The sequence below is a fragment of the Oncorhynchus masou genome, chromosome 5 (genome assembly GCF_036934945.1).
Source record: "Oncorhynchus masou masou isolate Uvic2021 chromosome 5, UVic_Omas_1.1, whole genome shotgun sequence".
Lineage (NCBI taxonomy): Eukaryota > Metazoa > Chordata > Actinopteri > Salmoniformes > Salmonidae > Oncorhynchus > Oncorhynchus masou.
In genome coordinates this window covers 29,522,813-29,545,505 of record NC_088216.1, presented here as the reverse complement: position 1 = coordinate 29,545,505, position 22,693 = coordinate 29,522,813, and the positions used below count along the sequence as shown (strand labels likewise).

The following is a 22,693-nucleotide window of genomic DNA, read 5'->3' as shown; positions in this document are numbered from 1 at the left end:
GACTTTCAAAGTGGCACCGTCATAGGGTGCCACCTTTCCAACGAGTCAGTTCGTAAAATAATTGCCCTTCTAGAACTGCCCCGGTCAACTGTAAGTGCTTTTATTGCGAAGTGGAAATATCTAGGAGCAACAACGGCTCAGCCGCGAAATGGTAGGCGACACAAACTCACAGAACGAGACCGATTGTCTGTCCTCAGTTGCAACACTCACTACTGAGCTCCAAATTGCCTCTGGAAGCAACGTCAGCACAATAACTGTTTAGTGGAGCTTCATGAAATGGGTTTCCATGGCCGAGCAGTCGCACACAAGCCTAAGATCACCATGCACAATGCCAAGTGTCGGCTGGAGTTGTGTAAAGCTCATCACCATTGGACTCTGGAGCGGAGTGGAAACGCGTTCTCTGGAGTAATGAACTAAGCTTCACCATCTGGCAGTCCGGCAGACGAATCTGGGTTTGGTGGATGTCAGGAGCACGCTATCTTCCCTAATGAATAGCGCCAACTGTAATGTTTGGTGGTGGAGGAATAATGTTCTGGGACTATTTTCATGGTTCGGCTAGGCCCCTTAGTTCCAGTGAAGGGAAATCGTAACACTACAGCATACAATTACATTTTAGACGATTCTCTGCTTCCAACTTCGTGGCAACAGTTTGGGGAAGGTCCTTTCCCGTTTCAGCATAACAATGCCCCCATGCATAAAGCAAGGCCCATAAATAAATGGTTTGTCGAGATCGGTGTGAAAGAATTTGACTGGCCTGCACAGAGACCTGAACTCAACCCCATAGAACACCTTTGGGATGAATTGGAATGCAGAGTGTGAGCCAGGCCTAATCGTCCAACATCACTGCATGACCTCACTAATGCTCTTGTGGCTGAATGGAAGCAAGTCCCCGCATCAATGTTCCAACATCTAGTGGAAAGCCCTCTCAGAAGAGTGGAGGCTGTTATAGCAGCAAAGGGGAGACCAACATAATATTAATACCCATGATTTTGGAATGAGATGTTCAACGAGCAGGTGTCCACAGACCTTTGGTCATGTAGTGTATAGAGCAAAATGTTCATTCCCCTTGCTCTTTATCTTTCACTCTCTCTCACACACACAAACCCCCATGCAATCACACACCAACATGCGCATGCACACACACACACACACACACACACACACACAAACTTTCAGAGGCACCACATCTGACAACCAACAATGGCAAAATGCAGTAGCAAGTAAACTTTATTTACTACAAGAATTAAGAAAAAAGTGAAACAATAATTACAACAGAGAACCAAAATGTACCTCAAGGAGGGCAGTAAAAATATAACAAGTATAATCAGTGGAAGAACCCAGAGCGACTTCCAGTAGCCGAACAAGGATGGCACTTCAGATAGGGAGACAGTAGCTCTGGTCCAGGGTGTTAGTGTGGATTGCTAACGCTCGTCCTGCTTAAGAGGCTCAGGGTCAGGAAGCAGCAGTGACAACCTGGACCAGAGCTAGGGAGACAGCACGACAGCCTGGCAAGCCGCACCAGGAGGGACACAACGAAAGCTTGGTCCTTTTCTTAGAATGAACAGATGCCATTTGAAATACAGCAAACCACAAAATCAAACTACAGCACTTGTGAAACTTATAACAGAAAACCAACCTCCGAGTCAAGGTATATTGTAAAGATTCAAAAGTAAACACAGTCCCCCCCAATAGAAATTAAAAAAAGATGGATTCAAATATTGTTTTCATAGATCATGTGTCATTATGTCAAAGAGCGTCGATGATGCACACTACAATGGGGAGGTTGCAAATTCAAAGTAAATCTTTTCACAGTGAGCAAAATATGTTGAAAAATACCTATTTTCAATGTCCTTTCAACCAAAAATAAAAAATTGAAATGTATTTTGCACATAGGGTTGTAACGTACAGTATGTAGTTACAATGGTCTTTTCTACTGTGGATTTTTCAACAGCTTGATAAAGAGAACTAACAAATGGGACGTTGCACCTTCAATGTTGTAGATTCAAACCAAACTTTTGCACTCTCTAAACGAAACGGAAAATGACAAGTATAATCTCAAGGGTTGGTTATTTTTCCAGAGTGAAGGACTAGGTTCCGTAAATAGTAAACTCATTCACTTTCGGTTCCATGCTCCAGATAAGCTCACTCAAAAAGGCTTCATGAACTTACGTGGAGCATGCAACCGACAGTGAAAGAGTTGACTATTTATAAAACCTCGACCTTCTCTCCGAAAATTAACTGACCCTGGATGTTATGCATTTTCATGTTGCGTTCGTTTTGATATAGCCATTAGTTTACTGGCACTCAAACATATCCCTGGAACTTTTTTTATTCCTGATAGTCAATATCATTTAACACATGTATCCCACAGGAAATTGAACAGCAAAGACGAGTACAGTTTAGAATGATAGTGAGCATCTTGTGTAAAGATGAGGCATTTTGGGGTTAGACACTGTAGAGTGGTCTATGGTGGTCTATAGTGTAGAGGGGTCTATAGTGGTCTATAGTGTAGAGTGGTCTATGGTGGTCTATAGTGTAGAGTGGTCTATGGTGGTCTATAGTGTAGAGTGGTCTACAGTGGTCTATAGTGTAGAGTGGTCTATGGTGGTCTATAGTGTAGAGTGGTCTATAGTGGTCTATAGTGTAGAGTGGTCTATAGTGGTCTATAGTGTAGAGTGGTCTATAGTGGTCTATAGTGTAGAGTGGTCTATAGTGTAGTGTGGTCTATAGTGGTCTATAGTGTAGAGTGGTCTATAGTGTAGAGTGGTCTATATCTGACCAACAAGTCGGCTTGTATAACTTCGGTCCAACAAAACCCGAAAAACAGAGATATAACAGTCAGTATGTTTGTTAACGGCTAATTTCGCTTTCTCATCACAAAGTGCAAATGCCCACATATGTAATGTAATGTGACGTCTTCAGGACAAAACAATGGTCAACAGGTACTACAAACTTCAGCTATTTCTCTCAAAATCTTATACATTTTGATGATGAAAGCAACTAACATGAATCTGTATTTCAAATCAATGTTTTGAAATTGCAATAAATTGAATAGTAGGCTTAAAAGGGCCATTCCGCCACTTTTCAACCTCATTTTCATTATCTCCAGCACCATACGGGTCTCTAGATATGTGAAAAGGTGTGTTTCTATGATCTGTGGTTGCAAAGATAAGGTTCTAAATGCTTCTCAATGACATTACAAGGTAGGATTAAAAGGATGAAAAACTGTGATTTTCAAAACCTGAAACAAGTTTCAAGCCAGAGGGAGGGTATTTTATTGCTCCACGTCACCGTGAATCTCATAGTGTTTGAAAATCTGTTTAAAAAAAAATGGTTGATGATGTCATTGGGTAGAACTTTTGTAACTTTATATTTCTTTCTACAAAATGTAGAACTGCGCCATTTTCACATATGCAGACACTGGTATTGTGCTGGAGATAATGAAAATGAGGTTGAAAAGTGGTGCAATTGCCCTTTAACATCACAACAAAAGGGGATGTTTTTTCTTCATTGAAATGTTTTGGATTTGTATTCAGTCGAGACATTAGAGACTTTTGCATGCAGAGGCACTGAGTAGAGAGTTGTCTTCTCAGAACATGCTCCGTTTCAGTCTCTGCTAAAACGCCGCTACAATGGTTACACTACAGAGCCTAGGACAACGGCACATTCGCTTTCTCCACAATTTCGCATCAACAATATATCCTGCCATTTATATACACATATACTTCACATATGTATACATGTTTGTGAACATTTCATGCGGCATATGAGACCCCTTTATGCATTTATGTGATTGTATAAAACAGTAGCTAGGGCATTACATAAAGAGAAACCTTCAATGTTTCTCTCCCCCCCCTCCAAAAGTTTCTGATGACACAGTGGTGAGGCTAGCGCAGGGGAAAAAAGATGGCCGCCGCTAACGTTGTTGCGTCAAAATAACTTTCCGATCCCACCAAAACTGGTACAGAATCAACATTGGCAAGCAACATTATCGGTATTCCTAAAAACACAATGCGCACAACGCAAAGATAACCAAGTACATAGAATAAGGCCAGCTTGAAGCGAGTGCCCTGCGAAAGCATGGAATTTCTTATCAACTCCACTGTGCTCAATGTTCACTTACATTTACAGCATATCCCCCAAATGTCCTTTTCCCTCGTCATATCTGTTCTGTTGCTATACCAATTTGATTAAACGGACTGCATCACTCCTCAATGTCAAACTTGATACCCAATATGTATTTTATCATGGCTTATCTAATGTTGTGTAAACGTTCCAAAGGTTAGTTAAGTAGACAGGTGAGTATAGATATAGTATATAGATATATCTGTGCAGGTATAAAAATGGTGTTTTAAAGCAAGGAGAGAATGGTTACGTTCCCTGCCCTTCCTAAAGAGGGCTGAGGCAGAGCTCTGGAGACCTGAGAAGGGATCTCTTTCTGTGATTGTACTGATCTTGCATCTGTTTCAGTAGGAGTGTGGAGTGGAGACGTGAACATACACAGATCTGGGTTCAGTTTTGAATGGTCTGTCCTCTGTCCAGGTGAAAGGTGGTGTCAATGTATTTATAAAATCTAACTATACTACAGTACTCCTACTTCCATTTTGTTAATTTAAAAAGTGTATTTATTTCAAGGTCCAAATTATATTTCGATATATTTGTAGGCTGAGAAGTCCATGGAAAGATGTTCACAAAACAATATTAATATCATTGTATCTCTAATTTCGTGGTGTTATGGCAACTACATTTACATTACATAAGGATCATCAGCTGACCTGATATATATAAAAAAAAGAGAATCCATCTGGCATTTTATCAATAATGTATTTTAAGACGAACACAGGGATCGCTAATTGAGGACAGGACACAAAAACCCTTGTGGATATGTTCTCTTGATGGACAGCTTAGGTGGTTGTCACAGTCGGTCAGACATCTGATTGGCTAGATCTCAGGAAGAGGAAGCCATCCATTGAAGGCTGACAAAACCGACTTGTGTTGAGGATGTAGGAGATTGGAAACTGGTGGTTAGACCTTTGACCTCTGGTGATATGTGTAAGAAGCACTGAACTCTGGGATATGGTTAGTTGGGCCTGGAGGACTGGGCACTGGGGCGTAGAGGCTAGTCTTGCTGGGCTACTAAGACAGTGAGGTGGTGGGGCATATGGGGGAAAAGAACATCCCGTCCCTCCTATTCCCCCCCTAACTCAGCCTGGTCAGAGTCAGAGGAGGGCCAGGGGGAGTGATTTTGATTTGGAACTGGCACCAGCATAGAGCCCTGGGGGACTCCACTCTGGTTCTGGGTAGCGGAGTCGGGCAGGGTGAGGGTCTCAGGGGCGGACTTCTTGCGGGCTCGGTCCTTGGGGACGGAGAGGAACTCGGGCGCATCAGTGCAGAGGGGGGTGGTGGGGGCACTGGCGGGTCCGGAGAGGGTGCAGGAGGACAGGGGCATCTCGCTGATGGAGATCGACGGGGGGAAAATCCCAATCTTCTCGTTGGTGGCTTCCTGGATGGTGCGCTCATACTCTCTCACCTCATCCATCGTCATGTCTGCACGGAGAGAGAGAATGAGGGGGGAGACAGCACTCCAAAGCATTCTAATGCTTCTTTCTAATCTTAGCCTGGCATCACTACTAGTTATGTCATAATCAAAATTATCAAACATTTTCAAATCAAAAGTCATTTGATATTTTCTCAAGATGTGAATATTTTTGTACTTCATGTTTCCCCGATATATAGAAACAACTAAAGCTTGCAGGAACCACTTATTTCAGAAAACATTTTGCATAGAAAAAGAGTGATTGGTTCCCTCCTGAGTCATGTCGACATGAACAACAGAACACGTCAATATGAAACAGAACAAGAGGAAATGAAACGAGACATACGCTGACTTTGTCATGAATCTCTATGTCATCCAGTGATGGGGAGTTCGTGGAATGCTCTTGCTGCTCATGGCAAACTTTAATGTTGGTTTGTTCATGCATACTTTTCTCGTATTCCCGCACGTCATCCAAGTTCATATCTGCAAAGAGGGGAGGAGGGAGGTGGAGATGTTGGCGTCTTCCCGTTAGGACACTCAAGACGAAGGTAGAGGAGGGGTTAAGTGAGGAGGGGCACGCCGTGGGTGAGTAGAGAGCGCTGGGTGGTGATTAGTGCTTTTGGGAGGGGCTGAAAGGTCAAAGTTCAAGCACAATCAATAGGAGGTGGAGAGGGCAGAGCTAGCTTCACCACGACCGAAAAGAGTTGGTGTCGAGAGGAGAGAGCTAGTCAGGCCAAAGCTGGGTTAGGAAGAGGAAGAAAGGGAGGGATAGAGGGAGAAGGGAAAGGAGAAGAGAGAGAGAACAAATGATCCAGAACCCTCCAAGTCAGACGGGAAGGGTTGGGAGCATCGCCGGAAAAAAATACATTCCCAAAGAACAGTCTTAGGCAAGGTCATCCCAAATACGTCAGGAGGAGTTGGGTGAAGGGGAATCATCCAAATAGTGCATAGGAGGGAAAGTTATTTTTTTCCCCCCAGAGGTAGAGGAGAAGGGAGAGAGTGAGTAGCGGTGTCCCATTACAGCAGTAATGGCTTGTTATGGACTTACCCTGCAGCCATGGAAAAAGCTGAGTGCTAATAAGAGTCCTGCTAGTATTACTGCTACTGCTGCTGCTCTTATTGCCATGCATTCACGACCCACATACACACAGCTTTCATGATCCAATGAGTGCAATATCTTCTGTGTAATATCTCCTGATATTTCAGCAATTGCAATTCCTTTGTTAGGAAATTGTTGCAAATAGAGCCATTGATGCCAACATCTTACAAGCCTTGATGCCAAAAAGAATGACAAATATTGCTGACACAAGAAGAAACAGACCAGTGTACAGGAGGGATATTGTTTGATTGAACGCCAACACAGAATTGCAGGAATTGGTTTTACAGATAAACATGGAAGGAACTGCAGTCCAGGGGCTGCTGTCTGTGTATGACTGAATTAGTGAACTAGTGAACACAGACCAACCCTGGACATGACAGTACTTCTAGGGGGAGATTTTCCCAGACACAGATTATGCCTATTGCTGGACTAAAAGGGACTTTCAATGGAGATTCTCCAGAACTGGGCTTAGAATCTGCCCCCTTGGTTACGTGTTCTAAGTCGGATTATTGATGTCTGAGAGGTCACCCAGCGTATAAGATAGAGCGGGGTTAGATGCAGTGATGGGGAATTGGATGGTGTTTAGGGGTTCACATGCCTTATTTAGTTCTATTACACACAATGATACAGACAGTAGATTAGAGACAGCATCAACAGTAACTACTTAACTCACAAAAGGAGTAAAATCGAAATGGAAGTCCTTTCTTATTGATACCATTCTAAGGAAAGAGTGACTTCATAGGTCCCAGTGTTAAACTTGGGGAGTGTTCATTAGGTACAGAATAAACTGGGAGGGACTACCTATACTTGTCCAATAATAAACACTCATTATAACCTTCAACGCATAAAAAAATTGCCCTACTGAACACTACCCAGTGATTAGTTAGTGAGAGGACCAATAGAGCAATGCTTGTCGACCTACCGATCCACTCATCCACCCAGGCAAAAGCCTGCCTGTGGCCCAGGAGCAGCACGTCACGCACCACCTATTGGGAGAGACAGTAGAGGGGGTCAGAGAACACTGATCTCAGAGCAGATCTACAAAAATGTACCAGCACTTTCTATAGAGTAAGTGGCTGCTATTTGCGATTTAAATAGTGAACACTAAGTCACATACTACTCACGCACTGCGTATAAAGCCTTTTGCGGGTTTAGTGGAGGACAGAATGGCTGTGTGTACGTGTGTGAGTGACCTCTGACCTTGTGTACAAACTGCTCTACGCGCGTCTGCAGGCCCCACACTTCAAACTTGACGGTGACCAGCTTGTAGGAGCACATGATGGGCTCCTGGGTGTCCCTCCAGCCCTCCTGCAGCATGCCCCTTGACGTCTTCTCTGACTTGAAGTACCGCAGGTCCTGTTGGGGTGAACACACACACACGCACATGCACACGCACATGCACGCACACACACACACACACACACACACACACACACACACACACACACACACACACACACACACACACACACACACACACACACACACACACACACACACACACACACACACACACACACACACACACGTAGATCTCAGTAATTAATCCAAACCTCCGTGCCCTGAGAGAAATGCATTACGGGAAAGCTAAAAATGGAACACTAACGTTAAATAGGAATCTTTCCCTCCAGAGACTCTTTGCTAAATCTCAGGGGCTGAGGCAATTTATCATTCAACCACCGCTTACTGCATCTGCTATACTTAACAGTCTAACTATACTTACACAGACCCTATATGCTAACATGCTAATTTCTAACACTGAAAGTTAGATAAGGAAGAGGTGTATGGGGAGAGAATCAGAAGGTGATGCTAGAGTTAGCTTAGCTAGCATTATCTGGTCAGAGCTGTAATTGCAGAGTGTTTTGTGGGTTTATCTGCAATACAAACTCAATTCGGGAATATAACTAAACGTAAACTTAATTGAATAAAATTCCAACCCAATGAAATATTTTGGATGACTATGATGCTTAGGGCAAAACCAATAGACTGAAATGGTGTCCGTCTGTTGTATGATTGTATCAATGAGTATCGTTGAGTATCACTGAGTATCACTGAGTATCACTGAGTATCGCTGAGTATCGCTGAGTATCACTAAGTATCACTGAGTATCACTGAGTATCAATGAGTATCGCTGAGTATCGCTGAGCATCGCTGAGTATCGCTGAGTATCACTAAGTATCACTGAGTATCGCTGAGTATCAATAAGTATCACTGAGTATCGCTGAGTATCAATAAGTATCACTGAGTATCGCTGAGTATCAATCAGTATCGGTGAATGTCCTTGTATCCACTGTCATTGTTATGTCTGAACCATGTTGCTGGTTCTATTTTTAGACTAATAATAAGACTCTAATCACCAGTGTTCGACTACAGAGACAGCCTGTGGCTACAATAACCCCAACATTAACCCCTGGGCCCCATTAGCTTTAATGAAACAACAGACACACACACACACACACACACACACACACACACACACACACACACACACACACACACACACACACACACATGCACAGAGATGCAGATACATGCACGCACGCACTCACTCACCTCAGACTCTTTATAGTATCTCTCAGGGATCTCGTCGTAGGCGATATCCACAAAACACACTTCCCTTTCCTGGTCTTTATTTTCACTGTCTGAGAAGATCTGAAAACAAACAAAAATTCCCAAAGGTGCAGTTAGTCATCTATCACTTCAGGCATCAACAATATCCTCTCTTTACAAAACTACACAGCTCAATGATATTGATTGGGCCTCCCAAAGTATCTTCTTTGTGTTATAATTCGAGGCCCTTCATTTACAGACATTTGTCAACTGTTTGATATTTGACAGAAGCTAGTCAATGTCCTTTCTATTTCAGCCAGAGTGGTCAGAATATCCACAGGGTCATATATTTGATTTGATTTAGCAGGGCCTGTAGTCACTAAGCAGCTCATAACCATAGTGATGATCCAGGATCAGTTTAGCCTTTTAGATCATAATGTGTACGATTACTTGGACAGAGGGGGTCTGATCCTAGATCAGCACTCCTACTCTGAGACGCTTGATACATACAGGCCCTGATCTTAGATCTTTGATTATGGACCACTTAGACTTAGCTACTCCATGAGGCTACTGCAGAGACACGTCATTGCGCAATGCAGCCAGAAGGGAGAGCTCTAAGCTTGTGTTGATTGACTTCCACTGTACAGTACTCTCACTGTCATAATCTCCCATTCACACTCACAGACAGGCAGACAGACAGACCTCATATATAGCCGTAGGGCAAACAGACACCAATAGCATTAGCCACTCTCTGTTTCCATCTAAGGAGCTAGAGGTGTGTGTGTGTGTGTGTGTGTGTGTGTGTGTGTGTGTGTGTGTGTGTGTGTGTGTGTGTGTGTGTGTGTGTGTGTGTGTGTGTGAGTGAGAGATAGGCTCGGTTATAGAGAGGAATACTCCATTACGCTAGGCCTCAGTAGATGAGTGAACGAATCCTCAGCCAGGGCAGAGTGCAACATTTCAAAGTGTGTTTTAACGTCTACGTTACACATCATGCTTCGAGCTACCGGCGGATGTATTGAAACTGCAGCGTACGGATAAATATTGCACGAATGTCAAGAAGTAACATTAAAAAGAGCACTCCACACCACGGACCACAACCTAAGAGAGATATGTAAGGCTTCGTGCTCGTAGCGATGGATTAATATTGTATGCCTTGCTGCCAAATATGATTATGAAAAGGAGTCCAACGAGAGCAAAGTGGCTGTGATGGTGCCACATTTATAATATATTTCCAACTTATTTATTGATGTATAATATCTACATTAAGAAAAATGTCAAATGATGTTGTATGACAACGTAAATTAAAAATCATATTAGGAAGCAATATGAACCGTAGATTGTTCAGCTCATGTGCTATATTTGGACTAGTCTCAAATGCCAAAACATCAAGATGCCTTATGGGTTGGTAAAGTGCCCCCCCCCCTCTCCCTCCCTCCTTCCCTCCCTTGGGGCCAGACACACGTTTCTCCAATCAATACAGTCGACTGAGGTGTGGACTCTGACTGCTGCCTGGTTGCCCTCTGTGACATATAGCAGGGTGTGAAGCTGCAGTGCTGTGCTCAATGTCAAGAGGTGGGAGGTCGACATCCTCAGGTTCAGTGATTACAGACAGAGAGACATGGACATGCAAATTTGCTCCCCCTTTCAATCTGTCTCCTGTCGTCTTTCTCTTTTTCTCCATCTTCTTGTCCATCTCTGTTCTCTTTTTCACTCTCATCTTCCTTTCTTCTCTCCATCTCCTATCTTCATCACCCCCTCATCTCTTCCTTCCGTGTCCTCTCTTTTACTTCCTCACCTCTCTCTTCTTCTCACCTCTCTCCCTCTCCCTCCAAGGGGCCCTTCTGCCACAAGCTGTGTGAAATAGTCCTGCTGGCACATTGGGGGTGACATGCCATCATGGATGAGTGCAGCCAAGGGACAGAGAAAAGAGGGAGGGAGTAGTAAGAAGAAGAAAGTGTAATAATGAGGGAAGATGAGAGAATATGAGAGAGGGAGAACATGTCATAAATAATGAGGAAAGAGTAGAGAATATGAGAGAGGGAGAACATGTCATAAATAATGAGGGAAGAAGAGAGAGAATGAGAGAGGGAGAACGTGCCGTAAATAATGAGGGAAGAGGAGAGAGAATGAGAGAGGGAGAACGTGTCATGAATAATGAGGGAAGAAGAGAGAGAACGGGAGAGGGAGAACATGTCATAAATAATGAGGGAAGAGGAGAGAGAACGAGAGGGAGAACATGTCATAAATAATGAGGGAAGAAGAGAGAGAACGGGAGAGGGAGAACATGTCATAAATAATGAGGGAAGAGGAGAAAGAACGAGAGGGAGAACATGTCATAAATAATGAGGGTAGAAGAGAGAGAATGAGAGAGGGAGAACATGCCACAAATAATGAGGGAAGAGGAGAGAGAATGAGAGAGGGAGAACGTGTCATGAATAATGAGGGAAGAAGAGAGAGAACGGGAGAGGGAGAACATGTCATAAATAATGAGGGAAGAGGAGAGAGAACGAGACGGAGAACGTGTCATAAATAATGAGGGAAGAAGAGAGAGAATGAAAGAGGGAGAACATATCAGAAATAATGAGGGAAGAGGAGAGAGAATGAGAGAGGGAGAACATGTCATAAATAATGAGGGAAGGGGAGAGAGAACGAGAGGGAGAACATGTCATAAATAATGAGGGAAGAAGAGAGAGAATGAAAGACGGAGAACGTGCTATAAATAATGAGGGGAGAGGAGAGAATATGAGAGAGGGAGAACGTGTCATAAATAATGAGGAGGGAAGAGGTCATAAATAATGAAGAAGGAGAGAGGGAGAACGTGTCATAAATAATGAGGGAAGAGGAGAGAAGAATGAGAGGGAGAACGTGTCATAAATAATGAGGGAAGAGGGAAGAGGAGAGAGAATAATGAGGGAAGAGGGAGAGAAGAGAGAGGGAGAACGTGTCATAAATAATGAGGGAAGAGGAGAGAGAACGAGAGGGAGAACGTGTCATAAATAATGAGAGAAGAAGAGAGAGAATGAGAGGGAGAACGTGCCATAAATAATGAGGGAAGAAGAGAGTGAATGAGAGAGGGAGAACGTGCCATAAATAATGAGGGGAGAGGAGAGAAAATGAGAGAGGGAGAACGTGTCATAAATAATGAGGGAAGGGGAGAGAGAACGAGAGGGAGAACGTGTCATAAATAATGAGGGAAGAAGAGAGAGAATGAAAGAGGGAGAACGTGCCATAAATAATGAGGGAAGAAGAGAGAGAATGAGAGAGGGAGAACGTGCCGTAAATAATGAGGGAAGAGGAGGGAGAATGAGAGAGGGAGAACGTCATAAATAATGAGGGAAGAGGAGGGAGAATGAGAGAGGGAGAACTTGTCATAAATAATGAGGGAAGAGGAGAGAGAATGAGAGAGGGAGAACATGTCATAAATAATGAGGGAAGAGGAGAGAGAACGAGAGGGAGAACGTGTCATAAATAATGAGGAAAGAGGAGAGAATATGAGAGAGGGAGAACATGTCATAAATAATGAGGGAAGAAGAGAGAGAATGAGAGAGGGAGAACATGTCATAAATAATGAGGGAAGAGGAGAGAGAATGAGAGAGGGAGAACATGTCATAAATAATGAGGGAAGGGGAGAGAGAACGAGAGGGAAAATGTGTCATAAATAATGAGGGAAGAAGAGAGAGAATGAAAGAGGGAGAACGTGCCATAAATAATGAGGGGAGAAGATAGAGAATGAAAGAGGGAGAACGTGCCGTAAATAATGAGGGAAGAAGAGAGAGAATGAAAGAGGGAGAACGTGCCGTAAATAATGAGGGAAGAGGAGGGAGAATGAGAGAGGCAGAACTTGTCATAAATAATGAGGGAAGAGGAGACAAAACGAGAGGGAGAACGTGTCATAAATAATGAGGGAAGAAGAGAGAGAACGAGAGAGGGAGAACGTGTCATAAATAATGAGGGAAGAAGAGAGAGAACGAGAGAGGGAGAATGTGTCATAAATAATGAGGAAAGAGGAGAGAGAACGAGAGGGAGAACGTGTCATAAATAATGAGGGAAGAAGAGAGAGAATGAGAGGGAGAACATGTCATAAATAATGAGGGAAGAGGAGAGAGAACGAGAGGGAGAACGTGTCATAAATAATGAGGAAAGAGGAGAGAATATGAAGAGAGGGAGAACATGTCATAAATAATGTCATAAATAATGAGGGAAGAGGAGAGATGAGAGGGAGAACGTGCCATAAATAATGAGGGAAGAAGAGAGAGAATGAGAGAGGGAGAACATGTCATAAATAATGAGGGAAGAGGAGAGAGAATGAGAGGGAGAACGTGTCATAAATAATGAGAGGAAAGAGAGAGGGAGAACATGTCATAAATAATGAGGGAAGAGAGAGAAAGAGAGGGAGAACGTGTCATAAATAATGAGGAAAGAGGAGAGAAATGAGAGGGAGAACATGTCATAAATAATGAGGGGGAGAAGAGGAGAGAATGAGAGAGGGAGAACGTGTCATAAATAATGAGGGAGAGGAGAGAGAACGTGTCATAAATAATGAGGGAGAGGGAGAACGTGTCATAAATAATGAGGGAAGAAGAGAGAGAATGAGAGAGGGAGAACATAAATAATGAGGGGAAGAGGAGAAAGAATGTCATAAATAATGAGGGGATGAGGGAGAGAGAATGAGAGAGGGAGAACATGTCATAAATAATGAGGGAAGAGGAGAGAGAATGAATGAGAGGGAGAACATGTCATAAATAATGAGGGAAGAGGAGAGAGAATGAGAGAGGGAGTGTCATAAATAATGAGAGGGAGGTCATAAATAATGAGAGAGAAGAGGGAGAGAGGGAGAGGGAGGATGTGCCATAAATAATGAGGAAGAGGAGAGGGAGAGGGAGAATGTCATAAATAATGAGAGGAGAAAGAGAGGGAGAACGTGCCATAAATAATGAGGGGAGAGGAGAGAAAATGAGAGAGGGAGAACATGTCATAAATAATGAGGGGAAGAGAGAGAATGAGAGAGGGAGAACGTGTCATAAATAATGAGGGAAGAGGAGAGAGAATGAGAGAGGGAGAACGTGTCATAAATAATGAGGAATGAGAGAGGGAGAACATGTCATAAATAATGAGGGAGAGGAGAGAAATGAGAGAGGGAGAAGAGAGGGAGAACGTGTCATAAATAATGAGGAAAGAGGGAGAACGTGTCATAAATAATGAGAGAGGGAGAACGTGTCATAAATAATGAGGGAAGAAGAGAGAGAATGAGAGAGGGAGAACGTGTCATAAATAATGAGGGAAGAGGAGAGAGAATGAGAGAGGGAGAACGTGTCATAAATAATGAGGGAAGAAGAGAGAGAAAGGGAGAGGGAGAACATGTCATAAATAATGAGGGAAGAGGAGAGAGAACGAGAGGGAGAACATGTCATAAATAATGAGGAAAGAGGAGAGAATATGAGAGAGGGAGAACATGTCATAAATAATGAGGGAAGAAGAGAGAGAATGAGAGAGGGAGAACGTGCCATAAATAATGAGGGAAGAGCAGGGAGAATGAGAGAGGGAGAACGTGTCATAAATAATGAGGGAAGAGGAGAGAGAACGAGAGGGAGAACGTGTCATAAATAATGAGGGAAGAGGAGAAAGAATGAGAGGGAGAACATGTCATAAATAATGAGGGAGGGAGAGAATGAGAGAGGGAGAACGTGTCATAAATAATGAGGGAAGAGGAGAGAGAACGAGAGGGAGAACGTGTCATAAATAATGAGGAAAGAGGAGAGAATATGAGAGAGGGAGAACATGTCATAAATAATGAGGGAAGAGAGAGAGAGAATGAGAGAGGGAGAACATGTCATAAATAATGAGGGAAGAGAGAGAGAATGAGAGAGGGAGAATGTGTCATAAATAATGAGGGAAGAGGAGAGAGAGAATGTGTCATGAAGAGAGGGAGAACGTGTCATAAATAATGAGGGAAGAGGAGAAAGAATGAGAGGGAGAACATGTCATAAATAATGAGGGAAGAGGAGAGAGAATGAGAGAGGGAGAACGTGTCATAAATAATGAGGGAAGAGGAGAGAGAACGAGAGGGAGAACATGTCATAAATAATGAGGAAAGAGGAGAGAGAATATGAGAGAGGGAGAACATGTCATAAATAATGAGGGAAGAAGAGAGAGAATGAGAGAGGGAGAACGTACCGTAAATAATGAGGGAAGAGGAGAGAGAATGAGAGAGGGAGAACGTGTCATGAATAATGAGGGAAGAAGAGAGAGAAAGGGAGAGGGAGAACATGTCATAAATAATGAGGGAAGAGGAGAGAGAACGAGAGGGAGAACATGTCATAAATAATGAGGGAAGAGGAGAAAGAATGAGAGGGAGAACGTGTCATAAATAATGAGGGAAGAGGAGAGAGAATGAAAGAGGGAGAACGTGCCATAAATAATGAGGGAAGAAGAGAGAGAATGAGAGAGGAGAACATGTCATAAATAATGAGGGGAGAGGGGAGAGAGAATGAGAGAGGGAGAACGTGTCATAAATAATGAGGGAAGAGGAGAGAGAATGAGAGAGGGAGAACGTGTCATAAATAATGAGGGAAGAGGAGAAAAAGAATGAGAGAGGGAGAACATGTCATAAATAATGAGGGAAGAGGAGAGAAGAAGAGAGAAGGGAGAACGTGTCATAAAAATAATGAGGGAAGAAAAGGAGAGAATGAGAGAGGGAGAACATGCCATAAATAATGAGGGAAGAAGAGAGAGAATGAGAGAGAGGGAGAACGTGTCATAAATAATGAGGGAAGAGGAGAGAATGGAAGAGGGAGGATGTGCCATAAATAATGAGGGAAGGGGAGAGAGAATGAGAGAGGGAGAAAGTGTAATAAATAATGAGGGAAGAGGAGAGAGAATGAGAGAGGGAGAACATGTCAGAAATAATGAGGGAAGAGGAGAGAGAATGAGAGAGGGAGAACGTGTCATAAATAATGAGGGAAGAAGAGAGAGAATGAGAGAGGGAGAACATGTCATAAATAATGAGGGAAGAGGAGAGAGAATGAGAGAGGGAGAACATGTCATAAATAATGAGGGAGAAGGAGGGAGATGTCATAAATAATGAGAGAGGGAGAAGGGAGGAGAACATAATGTGGGAAGAAGAGAGAGAAAGGTAGAGGGAGAACATGTCATAAATAATGAGGGAAGAGGAGAGAGAACGAGAGGGAGAACATGTCATAAATAATGAGGAAAGAGGAGAGAATATGAGAGAGGGACAACATGTCATAAATAATGAGGGAAGAAGAGAGAGAATGAGAGAGGGAGAACGTGCCATAAATAATGAGGGAAGAGCAGGGAGAATGAGAGAGGGAGAACGTGTCATGAATAATGAGGGAAGAGGAGAGAGAACGAGAGGGAGAACGTGTCATAAATAATGAGGGAAGAGGAGAAAGAATGAGAGGGAGAACATGTCATAAGTAATGAGGGAAGAGGAGAGAGAATGAGAGAGGGAGAACATGTCATAAATAATGAGGGAAGAGGAGAGAGAACGAGAGGGAGAATGTGTCAAAAATAATGAGGAAAGAGGAGAGAATATGAGAGAGGGAGAACATGTCATAAATAATGAGGGAAGAAGAGAGAGAATGAGAGAGGGAGAACGTGCCATAAATAATGAGGGAAGAGCAGGGAGAATGAGAGAGGGAGAACGTGTCATGAATAATGAGGGAAGAGGAGAGAGAACGAGAGGGAGAACGTGTCATAAATAATGAGGGAAGAGGAGAAAGAATGAGAGGGAGAACATGTCATAAATAATGAGGGGAGAGGAGAGAGAATGAGAGAGGGAGAACATGTCATAAATAATGAGGGAAGAGGAGAGAGAACGAGAGGGAGAACAAGTCATAAATAATGAGGAAAGAGGAGAGAATATGAGAGAGGGAGAACATGTCATAAATAATGAGGGAAGAAGAGAGAGAATGAGAGAGGGAGAACGTGCCGTAAATAATGAGGGAAGAGGAGAGAGAATGAGAGAGGGAGAACATGTCATGAATAATGAAGGAAGAGGAGAGAGAATGAGAGAGGGAGAACATGTCATAAATAATGAGGGAAGAGGAGAGAGAAAGAGAGGGAGAACATGCCATAAATAATGAGGGAAGAAGAGAGAGAATGAGAGAGGGAGAACATGCCATAAATAATGAGGGAAGAGGAGAAAGAATGAGAGGGAGAACATGACATAAATAATGAGGGAAGAGGAGAGAGAAAGAGAGGGAGAACGTGCCATAAATAATGAGGGAAGAAGAGAGAGAATGAGAGAGGGAGAACATGCCATAAATAATGAGGGAAGAAGAGAGAGAATGAGAGAGAGAGAACGTGTCATGAATAATGAGGGAAGAGGAGAGAGAATGGGAGAGGGAGGACGTGCCATAAATAATGAGGGGAGAGGAGAGAAAATGAGAGAGGGAGAACGTGTCATAAATAATGAGGGAAGAGGAGAGAGAATGAGAGAGGGAGAAAGTGTCATAAATATTGAGGGAAGAGGAGAGAGAATGAGAGAGGGAGAAAGTGTAATAAATAATGAGGGAAGAGGAGAGAGAATGAGAGAGGGAGAACATGTCAGAAATAATGAGGGAAGAGGAGAGAGAATGAGAGAGGGAGAACGTGTCATAAATAATGAGGGAAGAGAGAGAATGAGAGAGGGAGAACGTGTCATAAATAATGAGGAAAGAGGAGAGAGAATGAGAGTTGTGTAATAAATAATGAGGGGAGAGAGTATGAACATTAGGAAGAGGGGAGAAGAAAGAGAGAGAAGGAGAAAGGACAAGGAAGATGGAGGGAAGAAGAAAGAGAGCGTGCAAGAATGAGAGAGGGAGAACGAAAACGAGCAAGTAAGAGGCAGAGGGAGAGAAAGAAACTTTGCAACTGTCTAATGGTGAGGTCTAAAGGAGACACAGATAGAGAGAGAGAGAGAGAGAGAGAGAGAGAGAGAGAGAGAGAACGAGAGAGAGCGAGAGAGATTATGACAATCATGAACCATTTGGGACAGGATTTGGCTCTTCTCCAAACCTAACAGCAGGTCTGCCCTGTCATGGTCTGCTACCTGATACGACTGTGGAATTGTCAATCACATCATCTAACCACACCCTCCACCCATTCATTCAGACAGAATATGTAGTCTGCTCACACACACACACACACACACACACACACACACACACACACACACACACACACACACACACACACACACACACACACACACACACACACACACACACACACACACACACACACACACACACACACACACACACACACACACACACACACACACACTTCATTGTATGGATGTACACACAGGCAGACACACACATTACATTCAGACATTTAACCCCTTCTCTGTCAGGAAACAGGACTGCGAGCGTGAAAACACGTTTTTACAACCTGACATTATCTTTCATATCATGGTGAGCACAGAAACACTGGGCTGCATATTACTTCACAACGTACAGTATCTTGGCAAAGGAGACTCTGAAATTTGGACCAGATTATACAGGGCTGTAAAAGACCAGAGCTTGTGCTGGTCAGCCCTGAAGCTGCAGTGTCGGCGGATAGATTCACATGGGAGCTTTTTAGTGGAACTTGTGTGTCTGCATCCTGGTGTCTGTACGCAACAACAAATGTGTATGTGATATGTGTGTGTGTGTGTGTGTGTGTGTGTGTGTGTGTGTGTGTGTGTGATATGACTCCAAGCGCGCATGTGTGTGTTGTGTGTGTGCATGCACAGGGACACTGGCCACAGCAGTTGTTAGAAAAGAGAGATGGGCTGGAGTTGGATTACAGATGTAGAGACCAGAGTGAGGCTGCCTTTTATATTCAGTCTGATTTAACATCCTCTCCTTTACATTCAGTCTGATATAATATCCTCTCCTTTATATTCAGTCTGATATAATATCCTCTCCTTTATATTCAGTCTGATATAACATCCTCTCCTTTACATTCAGTCTGATATAATATCCTCTCCTTTATATTCAGTCTGATATAATATCCTCTCCTTTAAATTCAGTCTGATATAATATCCTCTCCTTTACATTCAGTCTGATATAATATCCTCTCCTTTATATTCAGTCTGATATAATATCCTCTCCTTTATATTCAGTCTGATATAATATCCTCTCCTTTAAATTCAGTCTGATATAATATCCTCTCCTTTAAATTCAGTCTGATATAATATCCTCTCCTTTATATTCAGTCTGATATAACATCCTCTCCTTTACATTCAGTCTGATATAATATCCTCTCCTTTACATTCAGTCTGATATAATATCCTCTCCTTTAAATTCAGTCTGATATAATATCCTCTCCTTTATATTCAGTCTGATATAATATCCTCTCCTTTATATTCAGTCTGATATAATATCCTCTCCTTTATATTCAGTCTGATATAATATCCTCTCCTTTATATTCAGTCTGATATAATATCCTCTCCTTTAAATTCAGTCTGATATAATATCCTCTCCTTTATATTCAGTCTGATATAATATCCTCTCCTTTATATTCAGTCTGATATAATATCCTCTCCTTTATATTCAGTCTGATATAATATCCTCTCCTTTAAATTCAGTCTGATATAATATCCTCTCCTTTATATTCAGTCTGATATAATATCCTCTCCTTTATATTCAGTCTGATATAATATCCTCTCCTTTATATTCAGTCTGATATAACATCCTCTCCTTTACATTCAGTCTGATATAATATCCTCTCCTTTACATTCAGTCTGATATAATATCCTCTCCTTTACATTCAGTCTGATATAACAACCTCTCCTTTACATTCAGTCTGATATAACAACCTCTCCTTTACATTCAGTCTGATATAATATCCTCTCCTTTAAATTCAGTCTGATATAATATCCTCTCCTTTATATTCAGTCTGATATAATATCCTCTCCTTTAAATTCAGTCTGATATAATATCCTCTCCTTTAAATTCAGTCTGATATAATATCCTCTCCTTTATATTCAGTCTGATATAATATCCTCTCCTTTAAATTCAGTCTGATATAATATCCTCTCCTTTATATTCAGTCTGATATAACATCCTCTCCTTTATATTCAGTCTGATATAACATCCTCTCCTTTAAATTCAGTCTGATATAATATCCTCTCCTTTATATTCAGTCTGATATAATATCCTCTCCTTTAAATTCAGTCTGATATAATATCCTCTCCTTTAAATTCAGTCTGATATAATATCCTCTCCTTTATATTCAGTCTGATATAATATCCTCTCCTTTAAATTCAGTCTGATATAATATCCTCTCCTTTATATTCAGTCTGATATAACATCCTCTCCTTTATATTCAGTCTGATATAACATCCTCTCCTTTACATTCAGTCTGATATAACATCCTCTCCTTTATATTCAGTCTGATATAACATCCTCTCCTTTATATTCAGTCTGATATAATATCCTCTCTTTACATTCAGTCTGATATAATATCCTCTCCTTTATATTCAGTCTGATATAACATCCTCTCCTTTACATTCAGTCTGATATAATATCCTCTCCTTTACATTCAGTCTGATATAATATCCTCTCCTTTACATTCAGTCTGATATAATATCCTCTCTTTATATTCAGTCTGATATAACATCCTCTCTTTACATTCAGTCTGATATAATATCCTCTCCTTTATATTCAGTCTGATATAACATCCTCTCCTTTATATTCAGTCTGATATAACATCCTCTCCTTTACATTCAGTCTGATATAATATCCTCTCCTTTACATTCAGTCTGATATAATATCCTCTCCTTTATATTCAGTCTGATATAATATCCTCTCCTTTACATTCAGTCTGATATAATATCCTCTCCTTTATATTCAGTCTGATATAATATCCTCTCCTTTATATTCAGTCTGATATAATATCCTCTCCTTTATATTCAGTCTGATATAATATCCTCTCCTTTATATTCAGTCTGATATAATATCCTCTCCTTTATATTCAGTCTCATATAATATCCTCTCCTTTATATTCAGTCTGATATAACAACCTCTCTTTTTACATCTGCAGGACTTTCACTAACATTGTCTGGCCATGGAAGCCAGTCTCTCACACACACACACCATGATAATGACCAGACAGGTTGATGCCCATCTACTCTCTCTTACGACATTAAGAGAGAGTGGACTTTTCTAAGACAAAGACTGACAACTCCTCACACACACACCCTTCATCCTAACATATTATTATGCTAACACAGTAGTAGAACTATTATTCTGTAGAGAAACGAGTTTGTGAATTGGGAGAGAGAGAAGGCCAGAGTATAAATTAAATGGGCTCTTCAATTAGCAGAGCTGCACTTGGCTGACACTGAGGGGCCATAAGGCCCCTATTATGGAATTACTTTATCATACTGAAGGCCTCAGTGCAACACACACACACACACACACACACACACACACACACACACACACACACACACACACACACACACACACACACACACACACGGTCTTTACTCACGTTGTCATTGCTGCCTTTGTTGTCCTCGTATTTCGTCTCTATGTGAATGGAGAACTTGGGCAAGAAAGAACACTGCAAAACAAAAACAGGTGAGATGTATCAGGTGAGACATTTGAAAATGGTGGAAAAACAACCTCTTTCACCTGAAACGGGTGTTTAGTTTTATAATTGTAATTGTTGTGTCATCGAGACATTTAGTCTCTAGACTTCTTGTACCAGTATACCCACCAACTGATGTGTTTGGGGCTTTGTTCAGAAAGGGGAGATGAATGAATGGGAGTATGCTCTGTATGCATGTCCGTGTGCTCGTGTCTGTGTGTGTGTGTGGTCTGTGTGTGTCTGCGTCCTGTGTGTGTGTGTGCGCACGTGCGTGCATGTACCCCTCCTATGACTCACACACAGCCTTTTATCGAGCCCGAAACTCTGTCACTGTCAAAGCCATGTCTCCCCCTCATCCCCCTTTCCCTCCTCTCCTCCATCCGCTCCTCGCTGCTCCTCTCTATATAAAGCCATATGACTCACTGTGGTGGCATTTATCACTTTCGGAGAATTTCAAAATGCCACAGCTCAAAGGGCTTTAGAAGATTCAGACAGTATGTTACAGGGGGCACCGGCAGGTTTCCAAGACTGTCATCAATCTTGAACCCTTTGGCATAAAACACTGCTACAGTAATGTTTTGATAATGGCGTTGAGACTGATGCCGGTTGTAAAGAGTTATTGGAAACACTTGCTGTGAACTACCAGTGTATAAAGCATTATTTGTATTTGTATATATTATGGATCCCAAAGGCAGCAGCTACTCTCCTGGGGTCTGGCAAAATTATACAGTTATACAATTTAAGAAAAAAACATTACAAATGCATTCATTACAGAACCTAAACCTAAAAAAGATATGGACATGTGAAAATACCTTACTTAAAGGTGAACTAGGCAGAAATCGCTCCACCATTTCCTGGTTGCTAAAATTCCAATAGTTATCCTAATTTCAGTTTATGTGACAAAACAAGCACCGCTACTTAGA

At 42.0% G+C, this 22,693-nt stretch overlaps 1 protein-coding gene across 1 annotated transcript; it reads right to left on the bottom strand.

Moving 5' to 3' along the window:
* Positions 1–1,209: 1,209 nt before the first annotated feature.
* On the bottom strand, positions 1,210–21,758 carry LOC135528794 (cytoplasmic phosphatidylinositol transfer protein 1-like; the record flags this gene model as incomplete). The annotated part of the gene is made up of 5 exons (XM_064957856.1): positions 1,210–5,547; positions 7,558–7,621; positions 7,836–7,991; positions 9,189–9,287; positions 21,672–21,758. Coding segments are annotated over 5 exons (765 nt in total), but the record flags the coding sequence as incomplete, so codon positions are not given.
* Between the last annotated feature and the right edge of the window lie 935 nt (positions 21,759–22,693).